At 39.1% G+C, this 25,307-nt stretch overlaps 1 protein-coding gene across 2 annotated transcripts; it reads left to right on the top strand.

Moving 5' to 3' along the window:
* Window positions 1–608: 608 nt before the first annotated feature.
* On the top strand, window positions 609–24,584 carry hnmt (histamine N-methyltransferase). Of its 2 annotated transcripts, XM_061918316.1 has the most exons (8): window positions 678–696; window positions 847–909; window positions 4,181–4,327; window positions 13,748–13,800; window positions 14,257–14,364; window positions 19,105–19,235; window positions 19,414–19,507; window positions 22,003–24,584. In XM_061918316.1, exons 3-8 carry the CDS (start codon window positions 4,191–4,193, stop codon window positions 22,362–22,364), a joined length of 885 nt encoding a protein of 294 aa, XP_061774300.1. In that variant the 5' UTR covers window positions 678–696; window positions 847–909; window positions 4,181–4,190; the 3' UTR covers window positions 22,365–24,584. The 2 variants fall into 2 exon arrangements, with proteins under 2 accessions (XP_061774301.1, XP_061774300.1); XM_061918317.1 differs by lacking the exon at window positions 847–909 and having other exon boundaries at window positions 609–696.
* The last annotated feature ends 723 nt before the right edge of the window (window positions 24,585–25,307 follow it).

The raw sequence follows: 25,307 nt of genomic DNA, 5'->3' as shown, positions 1-25,307 counted from the left end.
AGTGTAAGCCACTGTGACACTATTCTTTTTTTTAAATTTATAAATGTCTAATGAGGGATTTTTAATCACTGCTATGCTGAAATTATAACTAATATTGATACTGTTGCTGATAGTATTCATTTTTGTTTCACTACTTTTGGTTTGTTCTGTGTGGTGTTTGTGTCTCCTCTCAATTGCTCTGTTTATTGCAGTTCTGAGTGTTGCTGGGTCAGGTTTGGTTTTGGAATTGGAGAGGCTGGGGAGAGGGAAGTCTGGTTTTCCCTGCTTAGGCTGTTGCCCCCGCGACCCGACCTCGGATAAGCGGAAGAAGATGGATGGATGGATAAAATAAATAAAAAAATATACATATATCTTTAAATGACAATCGATTCTGAATCGCACAACGTATTCCCACACCCCTAATATATATATATCAACGTACTATCTATCTATACTTAAAAGTCAAAATAGGCTGGGTCCGTTTTTAATATATTTTTTTATTTTGTAAAAAAAAAAAAAAAAAAAAAAATGCTGAACACGGATAATATCTGCATGTATTTATGATAGTTACTATCCACATACTGGTTGATTTATTAACCAAACAAGTGTTGAAGTACCTTTAACCTGCAGAAAAAGAGGCAGTGGCTAAAAAGCAGTGGGAGGGTTTGACAGCTGCTCCTTCCTTCCAGCTCGGACTGCAGCTCGCAGAAGCGCGCAGTAAGTATGCAAACATTTGTCTTTTTCAATCAAAACCCTGCACCCGAACGACATGTTAGTATGACGTCATGTTTGCACCTCGTGACCAACGTCTTCTTCTACGGTCCACTTCCTGGTTCCTACTTCCGCCTTTGTGCTCGGCGTAAAAAGGCGCCTTTCTCGAACAAACGACATCGACCTGCACCCGGACTCGTCGTCTATGGTGTCGCTTTGGTGGGTATAACGTCATCAATTTCATTTAATAATCAATAATCCGTTCGAAAAACGTTCCACGCTCGTTGAATAGTCATCGTCAGATACGAGACGCTATGACGTCATCGACGAAGCTTGTGTATCAATAAATGATTGATACTGGAGTAATTTGGTCGATATTTTATTTTTTTCAAAATCAAATTTGTGTTGTTTTTGTTCATGTTCGGTAAACATGGGTTGATGAGGCTTCATGTATCTTTTCGACACACAGCAAAACTGTATTGATACTGTGTCAATACTGTGTCACTAAATACTGACATCTGCTGGACATTAAAAATTTGGCCCCCCATGTAATTTCATTTGGCCCTTGAGGCAATATCAAATAAACATTAGAGCTGGCCCGCCGGTATTATACAGTGGCTTTGCCGCTGTAACACCGCATTCACCGCTAGTATTCATACTTGCCAACCCTCCCAATTTTCCCGGGAGACTTCCGAAGTTCAATGCCCCTCCCGAAAATCTCCCGGACAACAATGTTCTGTAAAACCTGTTGTCACGTCCGCTTATCCTCCATACAGCTTCATAATTTAAGCGGCTTATACACACTCATAAGTGAATGCAATGCATACTTGGTCAACAGCCATACAGGTGACACTTGAGAGTGGCCGTATAAACAACTTTAACACTGTTACTAATATGTGCCGCACCGTGAACCCACACCAAACAAGAATGACAAACACATTTCGTACCGTAACACAACAGAACAAATACCCAGGACCCCTTGCAGCACTAACTCTTCCGGGACACTACAATACACGCTACCACCTAAAAGGTTAATTTGTTCAACCTTGGGCCGCGGCTTTGTTCAGTTTTAAATTTTGGCCCACACTCCCACTTCCAAAGACATGCACCTGGGGATAGGTTGATTGGCAACACTAAATTGGCCCTAGTCTGTGTTGGCCCTGCGATGAGGTGGCGACTTGTCCAGGGTGTACCCCGCCTTCCGCCCGATTGTAGCTGAGATAGGCGCCAGCGCCCCCCGCGACCCTAAAAGGGAATAAGCGGTAGAAAATGGATGGATGGATGGACTGTATTTGAGTTTGACACCCCTGTCCTACAGGCAACCTATGAACCGACTCAACTGACAGATTTTACGACATAGTATATACAATAATATAAACCATGGGTGTCAAACTCTGGCCCGCGGGCCAAATTTGGCCCGCCGTGTAATTTAATTTGGCCCTTGAGGCAACAGCTGGCCCACCGATATTACACAGCAGCGGTGCCGCTGTAACACCGCAATTTCTCACACTTGCCAATCCTCCCGAATTTCAGTGCCCCTCCCAAAAATCTCCCCGGGCAAGCATTCTCCCAATTTCCACCCGGACAATCTGTCGTCACGTCCGCATTTCCTCCATACAAAAAGCGTGCAGGCCCACTCGCATAATATATGCGGCTAGATAGGCGCCAGCGCCCCCCGCGACCCCAAAAGGGAATAAGCGGTAGAAAATGGATGGATGGATGGATGGATATTACACACACATAAGTGAATGCCTGCATACTTGGTCAACAGCCATACAGGTCACACTGAGGGTGGCCGTGTAAACAACTTTAACACTGTTGCAAATATGCGCCACACTGTGAACTCACACCAAACAAGAATGACAAACACATTTCGGGAGAACATCCGCACTGTAACATAACATAAACAAAACAGAACAAATACCCAGAACCCCTTGCAGCACTACCTCTTTCGGGACGCTACAATATATTTGGATATTTACCTCAGAAGGCTGCAAATAGCAAGGAGGCATTAAATTTGTATTTAAATTTTATTTGATATGCCATTGATATTTTTTAATTATTATTATTATTATTTGAAACTCGATTTTGCATGACTCTATAAAGTTATTTTATATAAGCCTTGCTTGTTCAATCTTCAATGCAAAACTTGTTTGTGTCCCTATTAAAAGGTTAATTTGTGTTTTTTTATTGTAAAGAATAATACATACATTTTAATTTAATTCTTCATTTTATTTCAATGAAGAATATTTGTGAAAATATTTTTTCAAACTTATGATTAAAATTTAAAAATACATATATTTTGTCAAATCTAGAAAATCTGTAGAATCAAATTTAAATCTTATTTCAAAGTCTTTTGAATTTCTTTTAAAATTTTTGTTCTGGAAAATCTAGAAGAAATAATGATGTGTCTTCGTTAGAAATTTAGCTTGGTCCAATTTGTTATATATTCTAACAAAGATTAGATTTTAACCTGTTTAAAACATGCCATCAAAATTCTAAAATTAATATTAATCAGGAAAAATTACTATCGATGTTCCATAAATTATTTTTTTTATTTTTTCCAAAAATATTCGAATTAGCTAGTTGATATCTTTTTTTTTTTCGGTTGAATTTTAAAGAGTCGAAATTGAAGATTTTAAGATTTAAATTTTCTTTTTTTTCTTGTTTTCTCCTTTTTTAAACCGTTCAATTAAGTGTTTTTGGTCATCATTTATTGTCTACAAAAAACCTTCTGTAAAAGGAAAAAAAATCCACGACGGAATGACAGACACAAATACCCATTTTTTTATATAGGTGGCAGAGGGGTTAGTGCGTCTGCCTCACAATACGAAGGTCCTGCAGTCCTGGGTTCAAATCCAGGCTCGGGATCTTTCTGTGTGGAGTTTGCATGTTCTCCCCGTGAATGCGTGGGTTCCCTCCGGGTACTCCGGCTTCCTCCCACTTCCAAAACATGCACCTGGGGATAAGTTGATTGGCAACACTAAATGGGCCCTAGTGTGTGAATGTTGTCTGTCTATCTGTGTTGGCCCTGTGATGAGGTGGCGACTTGTCCAGGGTGTACCCCGCCTTCCGCCTGATTGTAGCTGAGATAGGCGCCAGCGCCCCCCGCGACCCCGAAAGGGAATAAGCGGTAGAAAATGGATGGATGGATGGATGGATATATATAGATTTATTTATTAAAGGTAAATTGAGCAAATTGGCTATTTCTGGCAATTTATTTAAGTGTGTATCAAACTGGTAATCAGTACCCAAAAAGTAGCTCTTGGTTTCAAAAAGATTGGTGACCCCTGCTATAATGTGATTGATATCGGTGCTGGTATCGGCCGATCTCACAGCATAAAACCCCGATCAGAACATCCCTAGTCAAACCATGTTATGATGACGTCATGTGGTCTACATGTGAGAATAATGTCAAATTGTCAAAACAAAATAAAGTACTGGTGGTTGGTAAGATTAACGTGATTGTTGCTTCACTTTGTATTGCCAGATTTTGTGCCATGGCATCTCCACTGAAGAGTCTGGTTAATGATGATAGCAGATACCAGAAGGCCTTCCATCTTTTTCTGGAGCGCTCCTCGGAACATCAGTGCATGCAGGACTTCATCCACAAAGTCCTGCCAGACATCTTGTCCGGGTAATCAACCTCACACACCAGCAATGAATGTTTGTATGGAAAGCAACAGTGAGGGAAGAGAAAGGTGGGCATGTACCAGACCTGGGAAAATTAAGGCCCGGTGGCCGCATGCGACCCGTTAAGTTTTTCCAATCTGGCCCGCCGGACGTTCCCAAATATTTTTTTTAGATCTTTAAGATATAAAACTGTAGCTGCCACTATGATGTGCTGTGATGTTTTCAAATGAGCGTAAGTCTTGAACTATACAAAGTATTTAAATGGTTGCAATCTGCGCTTTTGCATGATATACTAGTTGCTAAGGTCATATAATTAGTTACCATGGTAATCTAATTGGTTACTATGGTAATCTAAGTATCAGCAGCTCAGACGAGGCACCGAGCAGTGTGGGTGTGGAGCGTTTCCACAGAGTGTTGCCAGAGCGGCCAGCCTGAATGCGGGTGTCGGGGACAGAGGCAGAAGCAGATTAGTGATATATCACAATATATCAGATTGTAGGTGGGGTTTTTTTTTATCCTTCACGTTCAAATTTCGCTGTTTGTTGAATTTTTTTGTTGCGTTTTGCTTGATTGTAAAATATGTCGGGTGTGACTCGCATATGTTGTCAATATTCAGTGTTTTATCCGTCATAGTTAATATTGTAAAATCCCACATTCTCGATTTTCATGTACATTTCTATTCCGTTTTTTTGAGGCAGTCAATGTTTTTAGCATTTAACCAGACATTACTGTGAGGTTTTTGTATTAGGACTCAAGCCCACATACTGTACAGTAAATTTTCACAACTTATGTATATACAGGCGGATCGGTGCGGCGTCTTCAGTAATGCGGACGTTGTACCGATCCGTTGTGGTGAAGAAGGAGCTGAGCCGGAAGGCAAAGCTCTCAATTTACCGGTCGATCACCCTCACCTATGGTCATGAGCTTTGGGGTCATGACCGAAAGGATAAGATCACGGGTACAAGCGGCCGAAATGAGTTTGGGTCTCTCCCTTAGAGATAGAGTGAGAAGCTCTGCCATCCGGGAGGAACTCAAAGTAAAGCCGCTGCTCCTCCACATGGAGAGGAGCCAGATGAGGTGGTTCGGGCATCTGGTCAGGATGCCACCCGAACGCCTCCCTAGGGAGGTGTTTAGGGCACGTCCAACCGGTAGGAGGCCACGGGGAAGACCCAGGACACGTTGGGAAGACTATGTCTCCCGGCTGGCCTGGGAACGCCTCGGGATCCCCCGGGAAGAGCTAGACGAAGTGGCTGGGGAAAGGGAAGTCTGGGTTTCCCTGCTTAGGCTGTTGCCCCCGTGACCCGACCTCGGATAAGAGATGGATGGATGGATGTATGTATATATATATATATATATATATATATATATATATATATATATATATATATATATTAGGGCTGCAAATCTTTGGGTGTCCCACGATTCGATTCAATATCGATTCTTGGGGTCACGATTCGATTCAAAATCTTCTTTTTTTTTTTAATTCAACACGATTCTCGATTCAAAAACGATTTTTTTCCCGATTTAAAAGGATTCTCTATTCATTCAATACATAGGATTTCATTAGGATCTACCCCAGTCTGCTGACATGCAAGCAGAGTAGTAGATTTTTGTAAAAAGCTTTTATAATTGTAAAGGACAACGTTTTATCAACTGATTGCAATAATGTACATTTGTTTTAACTATTAAAGGAACCAAAAATATGACTTATTTTTTATCTTTGTGAAAACATTGGACACAGTGTGTTGTCAAGCTTATGAGATGCCATGCAAGTGTAAGCCACCGTGACACTATTCTTTATTTTTATTTTTATAAATGTCTAATGATAATGTCAATGAGGGATTTTTAATCACTGCTATGCTGAAATTATAACTAATATTGATACTGTTGTTGATAATATTCATTTTTGTTTCACTACTTTTGTTTTTTTCTGTCGTGTTTGTGTCTCCTCTTAATTGCTCTGTTTATTGCAGTTCTGAGTGTTGCTGGGTCAGGTTTGGTTTTGGAATTGGATTGCATTGTTATGGTATTGCTGTGTAGTGGTTTGTTGGATTGATAAAAACAAAAGAAAAAAAACTAAAAAATAGATTTTTTTTATTTTTAAATGAGAATCAATTCTGAATCGCACAACGTATTCGAATTGATTTTTTCCCACACTCCTAATATATATATATATATATATATATATATATACATATATATATACAATTGTGAAAAATGGGGGACGACATGGCGCAGTTAGGAGAGTGGCTGTGCCAGCAACCTGAGGGTTCCTGGTTCAATCCCTGCCTTCTACCATCCTTGTCACGTCCGTTGTGTCCTTGAGCAAGACACTTCACCCTTGCTCCTGATGGGTCATGGTTAGCGCCTTGCATGGCAGCTCCCGCCATCAGTATGTGAATGTGTGTGTGAATGGGTGAATGCGGAAATAGTGTCGAAGCGCTTTGAGTTCCTTAAAAAGGTAGAAAAGCGCTATACAAGTAAAACCCATGTTCCATTTACAGAGACAAACCCGAGATATATCGAGTATATTCGATATATCGCCCAGCCCTACTAATAAGCAGAATTTGTCAAGTAACAACATTTTTGACGGTGACGTGTATACTTGCAAAATTAGCAAAACAATTTAATATACTAATGATTGTGCTGCGGAGAGTTAAAGGGGAACATTATCAGCAGACCTATGTAAGCGTCAATATATACCTTGATGGTGCAGAAAAAAGACCATCTATTTTTTTCAACCGATTTCCGAACTCTAAATGGGTGAATTTTGGCGAATTAAACGCCTTTCTGTTTATCGCGCTGGAAGCGATGACGTCAGAATGTGACGTCACCGAGGTAACACACCCACCATTTTCATTTTCAACACATTACAAACACCGGGTCTCAGCTCTTTTATTTTCCGTTTTTTTGACTATTTTTTGGAACCTTGGAGACATCATGCCTCGACGGTGTGTTGTCGGAGGGTGTAACAACACTAACAGGGAGGGATTCAAGTTGCACCACTGGCCCGAAGATGCCAAAGTGTCTGCCGCCAGACCCCCATTGAATGTGCCAGAGTGTCTCCACATTTGACCTGCGATGCTAAGGCAGACATGGCACAGAGATGTATGGATTACCTGCACCATATGTCCCGGCAAGAAATCTGCGTTCAAAGGACTCCGGCTTGTTAGTGATTCCCAAAGCCCAAAAAAAGTCTGCGGGCTATAGAGCGTTTTCCGTTCGGGCTCCAGTACTCTGGAATGCCCTCCCGGTAACAGTTCGAGATGCTACCTCAGTAGAAGCATTTAAGTCTCACCTTAAAACTCATTTGTATACTCTAGCCTTTAAATAGACTCCCTTTTTAGACCAGTTGATCTGCCGTTTCTTTTCTTTTTCTTCTATGTCCCACTCTCCCTTGTGGAGGGGGTCCGGTCCGATCCGGTGGCCATGTACTGCTTGCCTGTGTATCGGCTGGGGACATCTCTGCGCTGCTGATCCGCCTCCGCTTGGGATGGTTTCCTGCTGGCTCCGCTGTGAACGGGACTCTCGCTGCTGTGTTGGATCCGCTTTGGACTGGACTCTCGCGACTGTGTTGGATCCATTGTGGATTGAACTTTCACAGTATCATGTTAGATCCGCTCGACATCCATTGCTTTCCTCCTCTCCAAGGTTCTCATAGTCATCATTGTCACCGACGTCCCACTTGGTCATTATTGTCACCGATGTCCCACTGGGTGTGAGTTTTCCTTGCCCTTATGTGGGCCCACCGAGGATGTCGTGGTGGTTTGTGCAGCCCTTTGAGACACTAGTGATTTAGGGCTATATAAGTAAACATTGATTGATTGATTGATTGAAATGCATTTGCAACGATAGTCAACGAAATCACAAAGGTGAGTTTTGTTGATGTTGACTGCCAGCTAATCGATGCTAACATGCAACGCTAATCGATGCTAACATGCTATTTACTGGCGGTGCTAAAGCAGACATGGTACAGAGATGTATGGATAACTTGCAGATGCATTTGCAACTATATTACGTTTCCTCCCACCCACATTTAATGCGAAACAAACACTTACCAATCGACGGATTTAAGTTGCTCCAGTGTCAAAAGATGCGAAAGTCCTGATCGTTTGGTCCGCACATTTTACCAGCGATGCTAACGCTATTCATAGCCATGCTATGGCTATGAATAGCGTCAATCGCTATTCGCTCAATAGCTTCAGTTTCTTCTTCAATATTTTCATACCCCAACCATCTGTTTCAATACATGCGTAATCTGTTGAATCGCTTAAGTCGCTGAAATCCGAGTTTGAATCCGAGCTAATGTCACTATATCTTGCTGTGGTATTCCCATTGTTTGTTTACATTGGCAGCACTGTGTGACGTCACAGGGAAATGGCCAGTGTCTTCGCAAAGAGCGAAAATAAGGCACTTTAAAGCTTTATTTAGGGATATTCCGAGACCGGAAACATTTTGAAAAAAACTTCAAAAAATACAACAAGCCACCGGGAACTGATTTTTATTGTTTTTAACCCTTTTGAAATTGTGATAATGTTCCCCTTTAAAAAAAATTGCTATAAAACCGCAAATGGCCTATAGGCCACACTTTGGACACCGCCAATAATCATCAAGATTATATCACCATATATGTTATGTAATAATATACTGCAGCATGAATGCTTCTGCACTTTAACTTCAGCAGTGAAGAAGGGACGATTCATTTTCCTCCGGATCGAAAAACGCTGGATCCAAAGGGAATAAAATGTCACCGGGCTAACAAGAAAATCGATTTCACAGGTGACAATAGCGAGGGCTGCACTGTCTGACTGCCTTTGCCTGGCTGCACAGATTACTTGCTGTCGAAGATCCTTCAAAGGAAACACCCAAACATGTCCAGTAGGAGGATGGAGAAACATCTTATTACATGCGGAATTCATGCACAGGCTTCCCACGAGCCCCGGAAAACCTGCAAAATGACTGATCAATTTGTCTAGTTCAATCAATCAATCAATCAATCAATGTTTATTTATATAGCCCTAAATCACAAATGTCTCAAAGGACTGCACAAATCGTTACGACTACGACATCCTCGGAAGAACCCACAAAAGGGCAAGGAAAACTCACACCCAGTGGGCAGGGAGAATTCACATCCAATGGGACGCCAGTGACAATGCTGACTATGAGAAACCTTGGAGAGGACCTCAGAAGTGGGCAACCCCGCCCCCTCTAGGGGACCGAAAGCAATGGATGTCGAGCGGGTCTAACATGATACTGTGAAAGTTCAATCCATAGTGGCTCCAACACAGCCGCAAGAGTTCAGTTCAAAGCGGATCCAAGACAGCAGCGAGAGTCCCGTCCACAGGAAACCATCCCAAGCGGAGGCGGATCAGCCTCCGCTTGTTGTGGAGTATGAGAAGAATAGGAAAGGGTTAAGTTATCCTTACTTTGCTTTGTGGAAAATGCAAACTGGTTGAAATTTGCTGTATTTTCCAGACCATAGGGTGTATCGAATTATAAGGCGCATTGCCAATGAATGGTCTTTTTTCAATCTTTTTTTCATATGTGAGGCGATTATAGGGCACATAAAAGGCCTATTGAAATGAGATTTTCTTATTTCAACGGGGATAGCAGGTCCATTCTACGTGTCATACTTGATCATTTTGCGATATCGCCATATTTTTGCTGAAAGGATTTAATAGGAACATCGACGATAGAGTTCGCAACTTTTGGTCGCTAAAAAAAAGCCGTGACTGTAAGGAAGTAGCAGACGATATGCGTGCTACGTCACAGGTTGTGGAGTTCCTCACATCTGAACGCTGTTTACAATCATGGCCACCAGCAGCGAGAGCGATTCGGACCGAGAAAGCGACGATTTCCCCATTAATTTGAGCGAGGATGAAAGATTCGTGGATGAGGAAAGTGAGAGTGAAGGACTACAAAAAAAAAATAGACGAGGGCAGTGGGAGCGATTTAGATGTTATTAGACAAATTTACTAGGATAATTCTGGAAAATCCCTTATCTGCTTATTGTGTTACTAGTGTTTTAGTGAGATTATATGGTCGTACCTGTACAACCTGAAGGTCGGCCCCGCACCTTTCTTCAGCACTAGTCGACGGCTGGGGGCGATGCCCATCTCTGCCCTTTGCAAGGGACCCTCTTCGAAACACGATCTTTCGAAATGATCGCTGCATAATACACTGTACTTTGTGTGTGTGGTCCAATCCAGCCGTGTTCGCTTGACCGCTCTGTTCCATAGTAAAGCTTCACCGTCATCTTTCGGGAATGTAAACAATGGAACACCGGCTGTGTTTGTGTCGCTAAAGGCGGCCGCAATACACCGCTTCCCACCTATAGCTTTCTTCTTTGACGTCTCCATTAGTTATTGAACAAATTGCAAAAGATTCAGCAACACAGATGTCCAGAATACTGTGGAATAATGCGATGGAAACAGACGACTTATAGCTGGGAACGGTGCTGGAACAAAATGTCCTCTACAATGCGTGACGTCACGCGCACGCGTCATCATAACGCGACGTTTTAGCATAATATTTCCGCGCAAAATTTAAAATTGCAATTTAGCAAACTAAATTATTGGCATGTGTTGCAATGTTCAGATTTCATCATTGATGTATAAACTATCAGACTGCGTGGTCGTTAGTAGTGAGTTTCAGTAGGCCTTTAAAGGAGTCATATTATTATTATTATTACTTTTTAATAAATGTAAAACACTTCCTTGTGGTCTGCATAACATATAATGGAGGTAGATGATGTTTTACAGATCATCTTCGAGTAGTGGCAAGCAACCATTCACAATCACATTTCTATTTAAAAGGGCCCTATTGTTCAAACCCAGCTTTTCTTACTGTTTTGGATATGTTTATTATCAAATAAAGAACTGTCCAGAGAACATTGAGGTCCATTAAGTATGTATTTGAGAGTTCAAGTAAAATCAGTTTACATGGAAGAACATTTTATGCAGCTACAGATAGAAAGGAGGAGAGAAAGATCGAGTAGCGGGAGAGTGAGAGAGACAAATAAATCTTCAAGAAGTTTATATCTGCTTTGGGAAATGTAAGGATAAGAAGGAGAGGTTTGGGGCGAAACGTCCAATCCTGGCAGAGGAAGGAAATTGAGCAAAATACACTTTATCTGATTGTGGTATGAGCAAAACCAGGAATATTTTGATTAAGCATGGAAAAGGAGATTTGGAGAGTTTTGACCAGAAGACAAATACAGTATAAAAGTGATCTTCCAACTTCTCAGCAACTTCTCTCCTATTCACAGAGAAGGTGAGGGTTTCAAGACATCTCTAATGGGCTCCAAGAAGGCATCAAGGCCATAAAACTTTCTTATTTCTGGCAAAACCCAGGCACCAGGCAACTAAGGAGAAGAACCACTAAACAAACATTTAAGTTAAAATTGTAATTTAGACAATAAGATTACTAAACTCTAAAGTTTGCCATTACAGTACCAATTGGTTCCTGCTGTCCTCTATTTGGGATCTGCATAAGTTCAGAAAATTTGAAATCAAGCCGTGGAGGCATTGCGAAGACATTTATAAAACAATCTTGACCAAATACCCACCATGACATGTGATGTAGACCACAAGGAAGTGTTTTGAATGAAGATATGAAGTCATGAAAGGTCCCCTTCAAAAAGTTTCTCCAATGCTGGTTCATACTCACATTACAAGTAATTTTTGCTCGTACGAGTTATTTTTGTTTGTAATGAGCAAAAAAAAAAAATATTGTAATAAGAATTTAGCATTCAAAACCTATTATTAGCTATACTTACAAGTAACTTGTGATGCTCGAAAGTAGTATTTTTCCCCTCAGAATGTCCATGGCCTATAACAAGTTGTTATGTCACTGAAAATGTACTATCCGGGGGATTGTGACTTGAGTAAAGTCTGTTTAGATATTTTGACTAGAAATTTGAAATATATACTTGGTGAGACTGAGTTTGTCCAGTGTATACTTGACCATCCTTCCTTCCTTTTGTGTCTATATGTATGTGTGTGTGTGTGTGTGTGTGTGTGTGTGTGTGTGTGGTCGTGTGCATCTGTGTGCGTGTGTGTGTATATGTATATATATATATATATATATCCATCCATCCATCCATTTCCTACCGCTTATTCCCTTCCGGGGTCGCAGGGGGCGCTGGCGCCTATCTTAGCTACAATCGGGCGGAAGGCGGGGTACACCCTGGACAAGTCGTATATATATAGTGTGTGTGTGTTTGTCTATATATACACTGTATGTATGTATATATATGTATGTGAATGTGTGTGTGTGTATATATGTATGTAAGTGTGTGTGTATATATATGTATGTGTGTATATATACTGTATGTATGTATATATACATGTATATGGTTGTATATGTACATAATATACGTGTGTGTGTTTGTATATATACACTGTATGTGTATTTATGTATGTATGTATGTGTGTGTGTGTGTGTGTGTACATATATATATGTATGTATGTGTGTATATGTATACATGTATGTGTACGTATATACATATATATATATATATATATAATGTATGTATGTATATATATATATAAAATGTATGTATGTATATATATATATATATTTGTGTGTGTATGTATACTGTATGTGTTTATGTATGTATATATATGTATATGTATGTAATATACGTGTGTGTGTATATATACTGTATGTGTATATGTGTGTATGTATGTTTATGTACGTAATACAAGTGTGTGTGTATAAATGTGTATATGTGTATTTATATGTATGTATATATATATATATATATATTGTATATATATATGTGTATATATATATATATGTGTGTATATATATATATATGTGTGTATATATATGTATATATATATATATGTGTGTATATATATATATATATATGTGTGTATATATATGTTTATATATGTGTGTGTGTATATATGCATACATGTATATATGTGTATATATATGCATATATATATGTGTGTATATATATATGTTTATATATGTGTGTGTGTATATATATATATATGTGTATATATGTGTATACATGTATATATGTGTATATATATGCATATATATATGTGTGTATATATATATGTTTATATATGTGTGTGTGTATATATATATATATGTGTATATATGTGTATATATATATATATGTATGTATATATATATATATATATATATATATATATATATATGTATATGTATGTATATGTCCGTGGTCTGTTTGGACACCCCTGTTCTGACACCTTAGCATAAGTGGTGATGCACTTGGTGCTACACATACTGCCCTGTGGTGTAAACATGTCAATTTAAATGTCTCCATAAGACATTTATATGATTGGATATCTCACATGCTGGATGGAATACTTTAGTACAAATAATTAGACAACATGAATCGTCTTTTAAAAAAAGTCTTTTTTTTTTTTTTGTGCTTTCTCCTCAGCATCGGAAATGGGAAGTCCCACCTTAACGTCATAGGAGTTGGGAGCGGCGATGGTAAGACACATTGGAGGCACCTTCACAGTAAATAACTGATTAACTTCTGCACAGGACACTTTGGCCGCGGACACGTTCTTGTCTCAGTGACTCTTTAGGGGCCACAGCAATAAAAACATGTATCACTCCTAAGGGTTTTATCCATCTGTTAAGGTCTCCGTTAAATCTTTAACCTGAGTCACAGACGGTGGAGCCCGATTGTTTCACTTCATGCTGCTCAGCATTGTGAACAAGTACACAACTTGTACTTTTTATTTCGGTCTAAATCAAGCCCTTAACTGCACTATTTAGTCCCCATACTTTACATACAACATTGTGATGCTACAGACCATAAGGGGCTGTAAATGTTCAAACAAGAACTGCGATAAAGTTGATTTGAATGCAATTGTAAAAACCGTTACCCTGAAATGATCCGCTTAAGGTTTGCTTTCTGCTTCTGCGTGCTGATGACTGCAGGTCACATTGACCTGGAGATGTTCTCCGAGCTGCGTCTGAAACACCCAGGGGTGACGGTGGATCACCAGGTGGTGGAACCCAGCAGCCAGCAGCTTTACAGCTACAAAGGTGGGGTATCATCTCGGAATTTTTTCTGCTCACAATCAACTTTTATCCAGTGGAACCTCCATTTACGAGCCTTTCTTTTCGGTTTACTAACAGCAGACAGCAGCTTTATTGTTGTCCGTTCTTAACATGTACAAGACACATAAGAACTGAAATTCTGAAATTACATTTTCGGCACGGTCCCACTAAGAGCAGACATACGTTACAAGGGGGACAAGACGGGACCGCCAACGGATCAGCCACTTACGGCGCTCCTTAAAAAAGATGTGAAAAGGTGTTGGCATTTTTTTCCCATAACTTGAGTTGATTTATTTTGGAAAACCTTGTTACATTGTTTAATGCAGGGGTGGGCATTACGTCGATCGCGAGCTACCCGGTCGATTGCGGAGGGTGTGTCAGTCGAACACAAGCCAGGCATTAAAAAATAGACACAAAAAAGAGCAATCATCAATCTTCACCAAGACTTCACTTTCGTCAGTTGTTTGACATTCTCGGCACCCGAGGATCTTAAATAAATAAATAAATGGTTTGTACTTGTATAGCGCTTTTCTACCTTCAAGGTACTCAAAGCGCTTTGACACTACTTCTACATTTACCCATTCACACACACATTCACACACTGATGGAGGGAGCTGCCATGCAAGGCGCTAACCAGCACCCATCAGGAGCAAGGGTGCAGTGTCTTGTTCAGGACACAACGGACGTGACGAGGTTGGTACTAGGTGGGGATTGAACCAGGGACTCTCGGGTTGCGCACAGCTACTCTCCCACTGGGCCACGCCGTCCCTTGTTAGATGACGCTGGCTGCTACTGACAGGACGAGAGAAACACTTTTATTTCAACAGACTCTTGGGCCGTACCTGCTGTCAAAACTCCAAAGACCGACTGCACAGTTCCTGTCTTCACCATAAAAGACCTGCTTCATCCTGCCTGTGTTAACAAATTAAGAGTCTCAGAAAGCTAGCGTGCTCAAGCTAGCAAGCTACGGAGTTCGATGCCAATATATTTCGTATAAAGTTGTTGCACCTTTCCTGCATCCGGCGCCTAGACGGTAGTCGAGGAGCGCAGGGGAGACAACTCTCCAGGGCCAATGGATTCTCGGGGCAACACCCTTCACTTTACAATTCCGGACTCCAGGGCAAAATGACGAGTCCAGCGATTAGTTGCAAATCGTGGTTTTTTCTTTACATCTTGCACACAGTCAAAATCCCACACAAAAACACTAGCCACTCCCCCGCCCTCAGCGGCCGCTCCCTCTCCTCTCTCGCCCACACACTCACTGACATCACTCACCTGCTGTCACACATTAAAGGGCCACACACACATATGCTACTCTCATAACTAAGTGTTTAAAAACGAATATGCAAGTTGGACAAATGAGATGCCAAATCCAACTACTTTCATGTGGTATTGGACAGAAAAGAGGACTTTTTTTCTCCTCCATTTGAAAATGTGGACGTTATCATCACCACTGTCTGTTTCCAATCAATGCAAGTCATCAGAATCAGGTCATACATCAACTTATATTCTTGTCTTCGTGAAAAAAAGGAATCTATATGTGTTAAACATGCTTGTATTATCGTTAAACACTATTAACTTGTTAAAAATAATGTCTCTTTCATAACCAAATAAATATGAATGAGGTAGGTCTCCTCGACTTGGTCAATTGAAATGTAGCTCGCCTGCAGAAAAAGTGTGGGCACCCCTGGTTTAATGCATCAAAACAAAATTAGGCATAATAATGTGTTGATTCCACGACTGTATATATCGGTTTCGGTTGATATCGGAATCGGTAATTTAGAGTTGGGCGATATCGGACATCGGCAAAAAAGCCATTATCGGACATCTGTAGTCTGTTATATATTTTGACTAGTAATTGGATATATGTGAGATTGTGAGTATTTTTCCAGTGTGTACTTTGTACAAGAGCAGTAATTTAATTGCAGCATTAATAAATGAATCTTTCTCTGATTATGTGGAGAAAAAGAGCTTTTTCTCCCAAGTTGGCAGGATACAGCAGAGTGAGACGTAACCTTTTAAATTGATTGATTTTGACAAAACCCAAATGGATGCAGGTTGCTGCACTTTTTAGCAGCACTCACACTGAGCATTTGTCCCAGCACTTCCACTCTTCTGTTTTACTGCAATTCTTTTTGACTTTGTGGAGTAATTCCAAGTCTTATTTGGCGCCGTTATGATTATACATTTTGTGCAAGGTTGCCGCGGCCATTAATTTTTACGGGTACAGCAAAGCGCATTAATTCAATGACAGGTTTTTATTACGCACTTTATCAACATTCTTTTTATCTTCTTTTTCAACAGTATAATAGAACTTGTACAAACCTGTATCGATTAGGGCGGGGTTTCCTCCACTTTTTAAGCTCAGGGCCCACATTTTTCACTACCGAGTGGCCACTCAAATATTAACACTGGATTTTAATCATATTCATTAATTATTCCTAACCTACAATACTTACAGTTTAACAGGATATGCCTAATTAAATGATATGACATCATGTGCTAATCACAAAGATTATCAAGGCTTAGGCCAGGCTGATTAGAAAAGTAAATATTGAATAAGGATGAAGTGCTGCTTCTAGAAGCGAGCACAAAGGAAGAGTGAGAAGTTGGAGCAGACGGAAGTCGAGAGAGTGAGGTGAAAATGACTCAAAGCTGCAAAATGTGGAATTTGAAGCCAAGTTATTTTGACATAAATGGAGTGCTTAGCGAAATAAGCAGGGGGGAAAAAAATGTCTCCGGCCAGCTAGACCAAACGCAAAACTATCCATCGTGTGAGTCACACGTTATTATTAATCACAATACAAGCAGCACGTCATGTGTGTTGTTAAAACTACAGTACATACAGTATGCTGTCTGGCTATCTGTGTACAAACAAAACATGAAATGTGGGCTAATGCTCTACAGATACTGTAATGTAATTGTTCATGATTTTCAGTCAGTACAAATTGGTGTTCTATCGCAAACTCTAAAACACGTTTCATGTTGACGCAGTTGCTAGCTTATCTCGTTCCGTAGATAGCTTTTATGGCTAAAAATGACGCCAGTGTGTTACTACGCTAAAAAAAAAAAGGTTCCTCTGTGTTCGCTCTTACAATAACAATGTCTACACCTACTCAGCGGCGTAGTGTTTAGTGTCCGCCCTGAGACTGGAAGGTTGTGAGGTCAAACCCCGGTCGAGTCATACCAAAGACTATAAAAATGGGACTTATCACTTCCATGCTTGGCATTCAGGCATCAAGGGTTGGAATTGGGGGTTAAATAACCAAAAAATGATTCCCGAGCACGGCCACTGCTGCTGCTCACTGCTCCCCTCACCTCCCAGAGGGGTGATCAAGGGTGATGGGTCAAATGCAGAGAATATCACTAACTTTAATGTCTCTACATGTTAAGGAAGGTAAATGAGGTATTGTTGGCATTTTTTAATGCATTTTTAAAAGTGATTAGAGGTAGAATTGAATGTGAATGGAAATTGTGTGTTCTTGTCCCTCGTATTGATGGTGAACGATGGGCAAAATTCCCCCAAAAAAGTGCACTGCTGGAGAGACCTGTGTTTGCTAGCTTGAGCGCCCCCACTTCTCCCACTGTGGCGAGTCAGAGTACTGCTGAGGCATTGACAATATACCATCCCCTACCTTGAGGCAGAGGTATTTGCTGCCTCATGGCCTTCCTTATTCCCGTGACAACAAGCATGCTCGCCGTCGCACGCACACTCCCAGTACACACAGTGTGTAGCCGTGGAGGCACCGCCTGTGTCTGCCTCACTTCTCATCTGCTGCATTGTTTTGATCAGGAAACATGGAATTTCCGCGATTTTGACCATGAAAATGATCAAAATATACAGGAACCACACCAAAACCACATAGAAAGCATTAAACCAAAAGAGAAATATTAAAAGTTATTTTATTTTATTACTTCATTTTGGAACATCTCATGGCTAAGCCACCTGGTGGCAGGTGAGGCACTGCCTCACTTGCCTACCCTGACAGCACGTCACTGGTGGGAACGCCCTAAACCAGGGGTCGGGAATCTTTTTGGCTGAGAGAGCCAAGAAGCCAAATATTTTAAAATGTATTTCCTAAAGAGCCGTAAAATGTTTTTTTTAACCCCTGAATACAACTAAACGTGTGCATTTTTAAGTAAGAATAACATTGTTAAAGTATAATAGGTCTATTATTCTTTGTAATAACATTGTTATTCTGAAGCTAACTGTGGAGGGGGCGTGGCCTGCGGGCCTGCAGCGAAGCGGGGTGTTGCCAGGACCGGCCTCGAAATCAGCGACAGGTGCGTATACAGCCCACCCGGATCACCTGTCGCTATGTTATAAGCAGCAGCCAGGAGGAGAGACGGGGTTGGTGCTGGAACCAGAGCGCGAGCCAGAACGAAAGAGAAAAAGACAATTGCTGGAAAGCAACTGAGAGACTTATTGAAAAATGAAACAATACTGTAACCCTGAAACAGGGTCTCATGTCGGTTCTTGGTGGTCTGAAGAACCCCCAGGAGGGCAAGCCCCACACTAACCAATAATAAATAAATAACTTCTTACCATCAACGCAACTTCTTGAACAGGTGCGGTAGAAAACGGATGGATGGATTAAAAATGCACGATGTTTTATATTTTGAACATCATTTTTAACACTGATTACAAGTGGAATTATTAATTATTTATCGTGTTAAGCAGAGTCAGCTCAAATTTACCTGAAAATACCATTCCTGCCCATGCAGTGTTGGTGGCGCAGAGGTCCGACTTAGGTTACATCACCTTCAACTGGAACAAGATGACCTCCTCGGAGTTTGAGGATCAATGGAAATCAAAGCAGATGACGAAGAAAGCGGACTTCATCCACATGGTTCAGGTCCGTCTCACCGACTGACTGAGTTTCTGACATTTTTAGGTCATGGCTCTTTGTTTCTTTTTTTACTTGGGTGCTTGGCAACAATTACCACCATTAGAATATCCGTCTATCGCCGGGTCCTAATCAGGCCGTCCATGAATCCAAGTGTCAAGCTCATTATCCGTGGTGAAATCCACAGATGCTGTACTACGTGGCGGACATTGAAGCCACCATCAGATTCTTCCGGAGTCTCCTTGACAAGAACGGGAAGCTTCTCATTATTCTGGTGTCTGGTAAGCAGTCCCTTCTTTTCTTCACTCATCCTTTATTTTCTCTCTCTTTGTGTAACCAAACAATATGTTCTTATATGCAAATATAATGGGCTGTGTTGGACAAAAAAGTACATGTTTTGATCGTAGAAGTCTGTTATACCAGAACCAGAAGGTATCTGGTATGTTTTTTTTTTGGTTTGTTTGACATGAATTTATGTTTTTAAACATCATTTAACAGGAAAACATCACGTTATGTACTTAGGGAGGTTTTTCTAGGGGTGTTTCTAGGGTTGTGGGGAATAAAATCAATATACATTCAGATCGCAATTAATATTCATTAAAATTCTGAATCAATTTAAAATGTTCAAGAATCCTTTCTTTACAAGGCCTGGGAAAGCCTGAAAATATTGTGCGTCAATAAAGTACTTTAATTTCTTTACTAAATGTATTCAGTCTTTCAATTTTGAGAGAAAGTTTGCATGGACTGAATTAAATTGTGTGTCTTTTTAACTTGTAAAATTATCTGACCATGCAACAAATATTATATATGACATATATTCCAAGCATTTTTTTTTGTTTGAGTAAAAAATAAATGCTCTAATAAATGAATATACATTTATAAAAATATCACCATAGGCAACTGTGTAATATTACATATATATGTATGCATGTATTTTATATATATATATATATATACATATATATATATTAGGGGTGGGCAAATTAATGCGTTAATTATGAGTTAACTCATCAATCTATTAACGCCGACAATTATTTTATCGCACATTCGCGCATGTTGTTTACATGCTTTTATTTTGTTAACGCCTTTTCTTATAAAGATGGCGTCAACCGGACGGGCTTCGGCGTGGAGGGGCTCTTGGTAAAGATGGAACATTTGGCAAAAATACCGGACAATTCTGCAAATTTCATGGCTGGCTTACAGCGTGGTCACTCCGGGATCACTTACGACCGCCAGACAATTCTGAATGTGGATAGATCGGGCCGTTTTGGACTGAATGAGGCGTGCTTGCTAGACCGGCTAGCTAGCATGGGAATACTTTGCCGGCTACATCCAGCGGCCTGTGAAGCAGCGGAGTATATGTGTTGTCTGTCTATTTATCAATAATGCAGACCAGGAGTGTTGGCTGAGTTCTTAACGTTTGCTTTCAGAGCGTGCATATCACAACATACAAGATGTCGTCATGGCGACACAACCTATACCGGGCTACCGCGTCACTCCTGTTGCATGCTGGGTAGGGTAGTTCTTTATTTCCCTGGCTCATAACATCACAATATAGTACCATGTATATGATGCCTTCAGTTTATCAAAGCACCAAGCAAACAATCGGAAAATTCCCATCATATCAATTCCTAGATATGGTCATAATTATTTTAAGTCCACTACGCAGAATAAACACAACATTATTAATATTGCTAGTAAGGATAATTTGATCAAAAATTCCCTAAAACAGCCCACTACCTATAATATAGGTTTTTTTAAACATAAGATCCCTGATAAAAAAAATGTTTCTGCTGTTACTTCAGAAATTGCCTGTTCAGATGTTATGATTGTGGCTCAGAGATTTGTATGTAGATTATATTTATTTTCCATAACAAACAGGATAACTTAAATACCCTGGCAGTGGCAATAAGCTTAAATGTTTGTATTTACATTTTTGGAGTTGATTTTCATCAAATATGCTATTTAACTGCTACTGTTTAACAAGGACTGATTTAAATTGTGTTTGCACAACAAATGTTTTGGCGCTTTTGTTCATGTGGGAGAATATTCCAATAAAGGTGCACTACACACTACTTTTGAATTCATTATTGGGCTTTGCGTATACAATGCAGTTAATCGCGATTAATCGGAGAAATAGTGCGATTAACTTCGATTCAAATTTTTAATCGTTGCCCAGCCCTAATATATATATATATATATATATATATATATATATACAGTTCTTACTGCATATATACATTATATTATATATATATATATATATACATATATGTGTGTGTGTTCATATATATACTGTATATATATATATATATATATATATATATATATATATATATATGTGTATATGTATGTATATACATACCATTTACCATGAATTGATTAACGTGGACCCCGACTTAAACAAGTTGAAAAACTTATTGGGGTGTTACCATTTAGTGGTCAATTGTACGGAATATGTACTGTACTGTGCAATCTACTAATAAAAGTATCAATCAATCAATATATATTTGTACATATTTTTTTACGTACAAATTATATATAAATCTGCGGCTCATAGTTTTGGGCGGCTAATATATGGGAAATATTTTTTCCTTCTACAATGTAGTGGGTGCAGCTTATATACTGGTGGAAAATATGGTAATATGTTATAAAATATGCGTGATTCCGGAATATACACTTAACACACACCCTCCCACACACTTGAATTTTGAAGACTTCCGAGGCCGTAGTGGGAAACCTTTGCAACCTTGTTTAATATACGGTCCCCCTTCAGGTGAGAGCGGCTGGGGAACTCTGTGGAGGACTTTCCGTAGTCAGTTGTGCGCCTGTGAAATAAGTCAGTGTGTCACCACGGCGGACGTCAAAGTCTTCTTGGACTCGGTGGGAGCCAAATACGCCAGCTACGCGCTGCCTTCTCAGATGGACATCACCGAGTGTTTCGCAGAGGGCGACGAGAACGGCGAGCTTCTGCTCGATTTCCTCACGGAGGTGGATCGCTTCGGTCACACGGCGCCGCCGCAACTCAAGGCTGACGTGTTGAAGTTGCTGCGAGACCCCGCCTGCTCCCGGGAGTCCAATGGGAGGGTTATCTTCAATAACACCCTGGAGGTGGTCGTTGTGGATCCACCCACATAAAAGGGTAAATGTACGGACTGTAAAACATCAAATACTAATTGAAGAAAAGCCTCTTTGATCTTTTTGTAATTCTTCCAACTATTTCTATTCATTTCTAATATTCATTGTAATAGTAGTTGTAATATTAATTGTGCAGTGTGCATACTTTTTTGGCTTGAAATCTTTGTGTGATGGAACTATTTTATTAATTTTTTTTTGTTCAATTCAGCACTTACTGTGAAACCTATAACAGAAATTCTTAGGGCCCAATTTTTCCACTACAGAGAGGCCCGTTTAAATATTAACACCGAATTAGTCATCTTGATATGCACGGTATTCAATTATTATATCTAACCTCCTTTCAGTCTAACGAAACAACCCTTGTTAAATAATATGACAGCATGTGTTCATCACAAAGATTATTATCAAGGCTTAGGTTAGGCTGATTACAAAATAATACTGCAAAAAAAAAAAAGCACTCCAAAATCAAATACAATTACACACTATAAAAAATTATGAATTTTGACTAAATTATTAAAAATTTAAGTTTCTTAAATAAACTGTCAATAAAATTAAAGTACAAATGAAAATACAGCTTCGCCACTTTATTCATATTTTTTGCGCTTGGGAAACCCCAGACTTCTTCTGTTTGTTTAAGTTTGTCGTCACTGCCACAAGTGGTGGAAAAGCGTATTACAACTGAGTACTGCTGCGACCCATAGCTGAGAGAGGGATATTTTTTGGAGCGCCTCCAAAGGGTGCTAGCCGTTCCAAAAACTGATTGGAAATTAGGGATGCAAAAAAAAATAGATTCACATCCAAATCGTGATTCTTACTCGTTACATAATTTTCAAAAAAATATATATTTTTTTTTAAATAATTGAAATGTAATAATGTGATTGTTTGTTTTTTAATCTGTAAATGCTCGAATTATAACGAATTAAAATCAATGATGTTATGAATTGTTTACCTATTTAGGACTCCAATTACTTCACATAAAATGTTCCACTTAAAAAAAATTGGTGGGAAATGAATTCATACTTTGTGCTTATGTCATAAAAAAACTGGGTTGTCTTTAAAAAAAAAAGGCATAAAACATTAAACATTATTATTTTTATTCAACTTTATGTCGACAGACAGACTTGAAGTTGATCTAGAGATGTACTGTAAACAAAAAATAATACATGGCTAATGTTTTACCATTTTAATGACTGAGGTCCTTTTGTGTCCCTTGGATCAAACTTGAGGGGAGCCCTAAAGGTTTTAAGAATAAAATAAGAATAATATATTGTTTTGGAAATGTAAAATAGAATAAACGGCCCCAAGATTGTTTAAAGCAGGGGTAGGGAACCTGTGGCTCTTTTGATGACTTCTTCTGGCTCTCAGATAAATCTTAGCTGACATTGCTTAACACAGGGCCCGGCACATTTTAAGAATACAATTTAAAAAATTAAAAAAAAAACATAAAAAGTGGTATAAAACAGCAAACGAGTGAAATGTAACAAGACTTTGTTGCAATGCTTACTCTTATAACACAAAGCTGCCATGCAGGCTGTTTCTTTCTTTAAAAAATAATAATGAATCAAAATCAATGTCATTTTGAATTATTGACCTATTCAAGGCTTCGATTACATCACATTAAATATTCCACTTAGAGATATTTTTTGGGGAAAATGTTGCATATTTTGTGTTTTACCATATAAAAAACTGAGCTGTTTTTTTTAAAAGAGGGCCTAAAACAAACAAACAAAACATACACAACAATAAAACTTAAAATTGACGGATATATCTGAAGTTGATCTCGAGATTATTGTGCTAAAAGTAAACGGTAAATAAAATGTATAATTTATTTTTCAACACTTTAGTAAGTAGGACACTTTTGGATACCAATTATTTTAGTGTAATTTGTTTTTAAGTGTCATTGCTCCAAAAATAATAATGAATCAAAATCCAAAATTAAGGCTCCAATTATTATATAATCTCAAATATTCCACCTAAAAAGTTATTGGGTGAAAATATTGCATATTTTGTCATTTTTCCATTTTTTTTTTCAAATGTTGATCTAGAAATTTAAAACTTCCATAAAAATAAAAATTATAATACTGAATAATGACACATTTTTAATATTTTTTTTGACCAAAACCCTTTGGGGTCCCGGGATCATAACTGAGTGGGGGCTTAAATGTATGTTTTTTATACATATATTGTATTGGTTTTTAAAATAAAAATGATGAAAATGGCCCCCAACTTGCTCTGATTTTTCAGTGTGCGGCCCTCAGTGGAAAAAGTTTGCACACCCCTGGCTTAACACGATAATTATGAATAATTACGCTAGTAATCACAGTGCTAAAAATACCGATCAAAATATAAAACATTCTCAAGCATTTTATCCATCCATCCGTTTTCTAGCAGACTTGTTCAAGAAGTCGCATTAATGGTAAAAAGTGTTTGATTTATTATTGGTTAACTTCAGAATAAGAATGGTATTAAAAAGAATAGGAGATTTATTATACTCTAAACATGTTGGTCTTACTTAAAAATGCACACATTTAGTTGTATTCAGTATTAAAAAAATATTACATGGCTCTCACGGAAATACATTTTAAAATATTTGGCTTTCATGGCTCTCTCAGGCTAAAAGGTTCCCGACCCCTGGTTTAACCTTTGACCTGTTTTAGTTTTTAAATGCATAAAAACACCACATACATTTATTTTTTTTTGCATCAAAGCTTTTTGACTTTGTCAGGAACCTCTTTGTCAACAAAATAAAACATTTAAATTTGTTTCACTAAATTATAAAATGCTCTGGTAGAAATTATGCCCTTGGTGTTGTTAGGGTCGTTTTCGACCCGGTTATAAAAATAAGATGATAAAGCAATGATAAGAGCCAAAACTGAACACACTGACAACCAGCTCCTCTCCCAATCATGTGAGCTTTAGTGGATTCTCATTTTACCTTGTTAT

This window comes from Nerophis ophidion, linkage group LG13 (assembly GCF_033978795.1).
Source record: "Nerophis ophidion isolate RoL-2023_Sa linkage group LG13, RoL_Noph_v1.0, whole genome shotgun sequence".
Taxonomy (NCBI): Eukaryota; Metazoa; Chordata; class Actinopteri; order Syngnathiformes; family Syngnathidae; genus Nerophis; species Nerophis ophidion.
The sequence above is the reverse complement of the archived record's forward strand: the minus strand, read 5'-3'. Positions and strand labels throughout refer to the sequence as shown.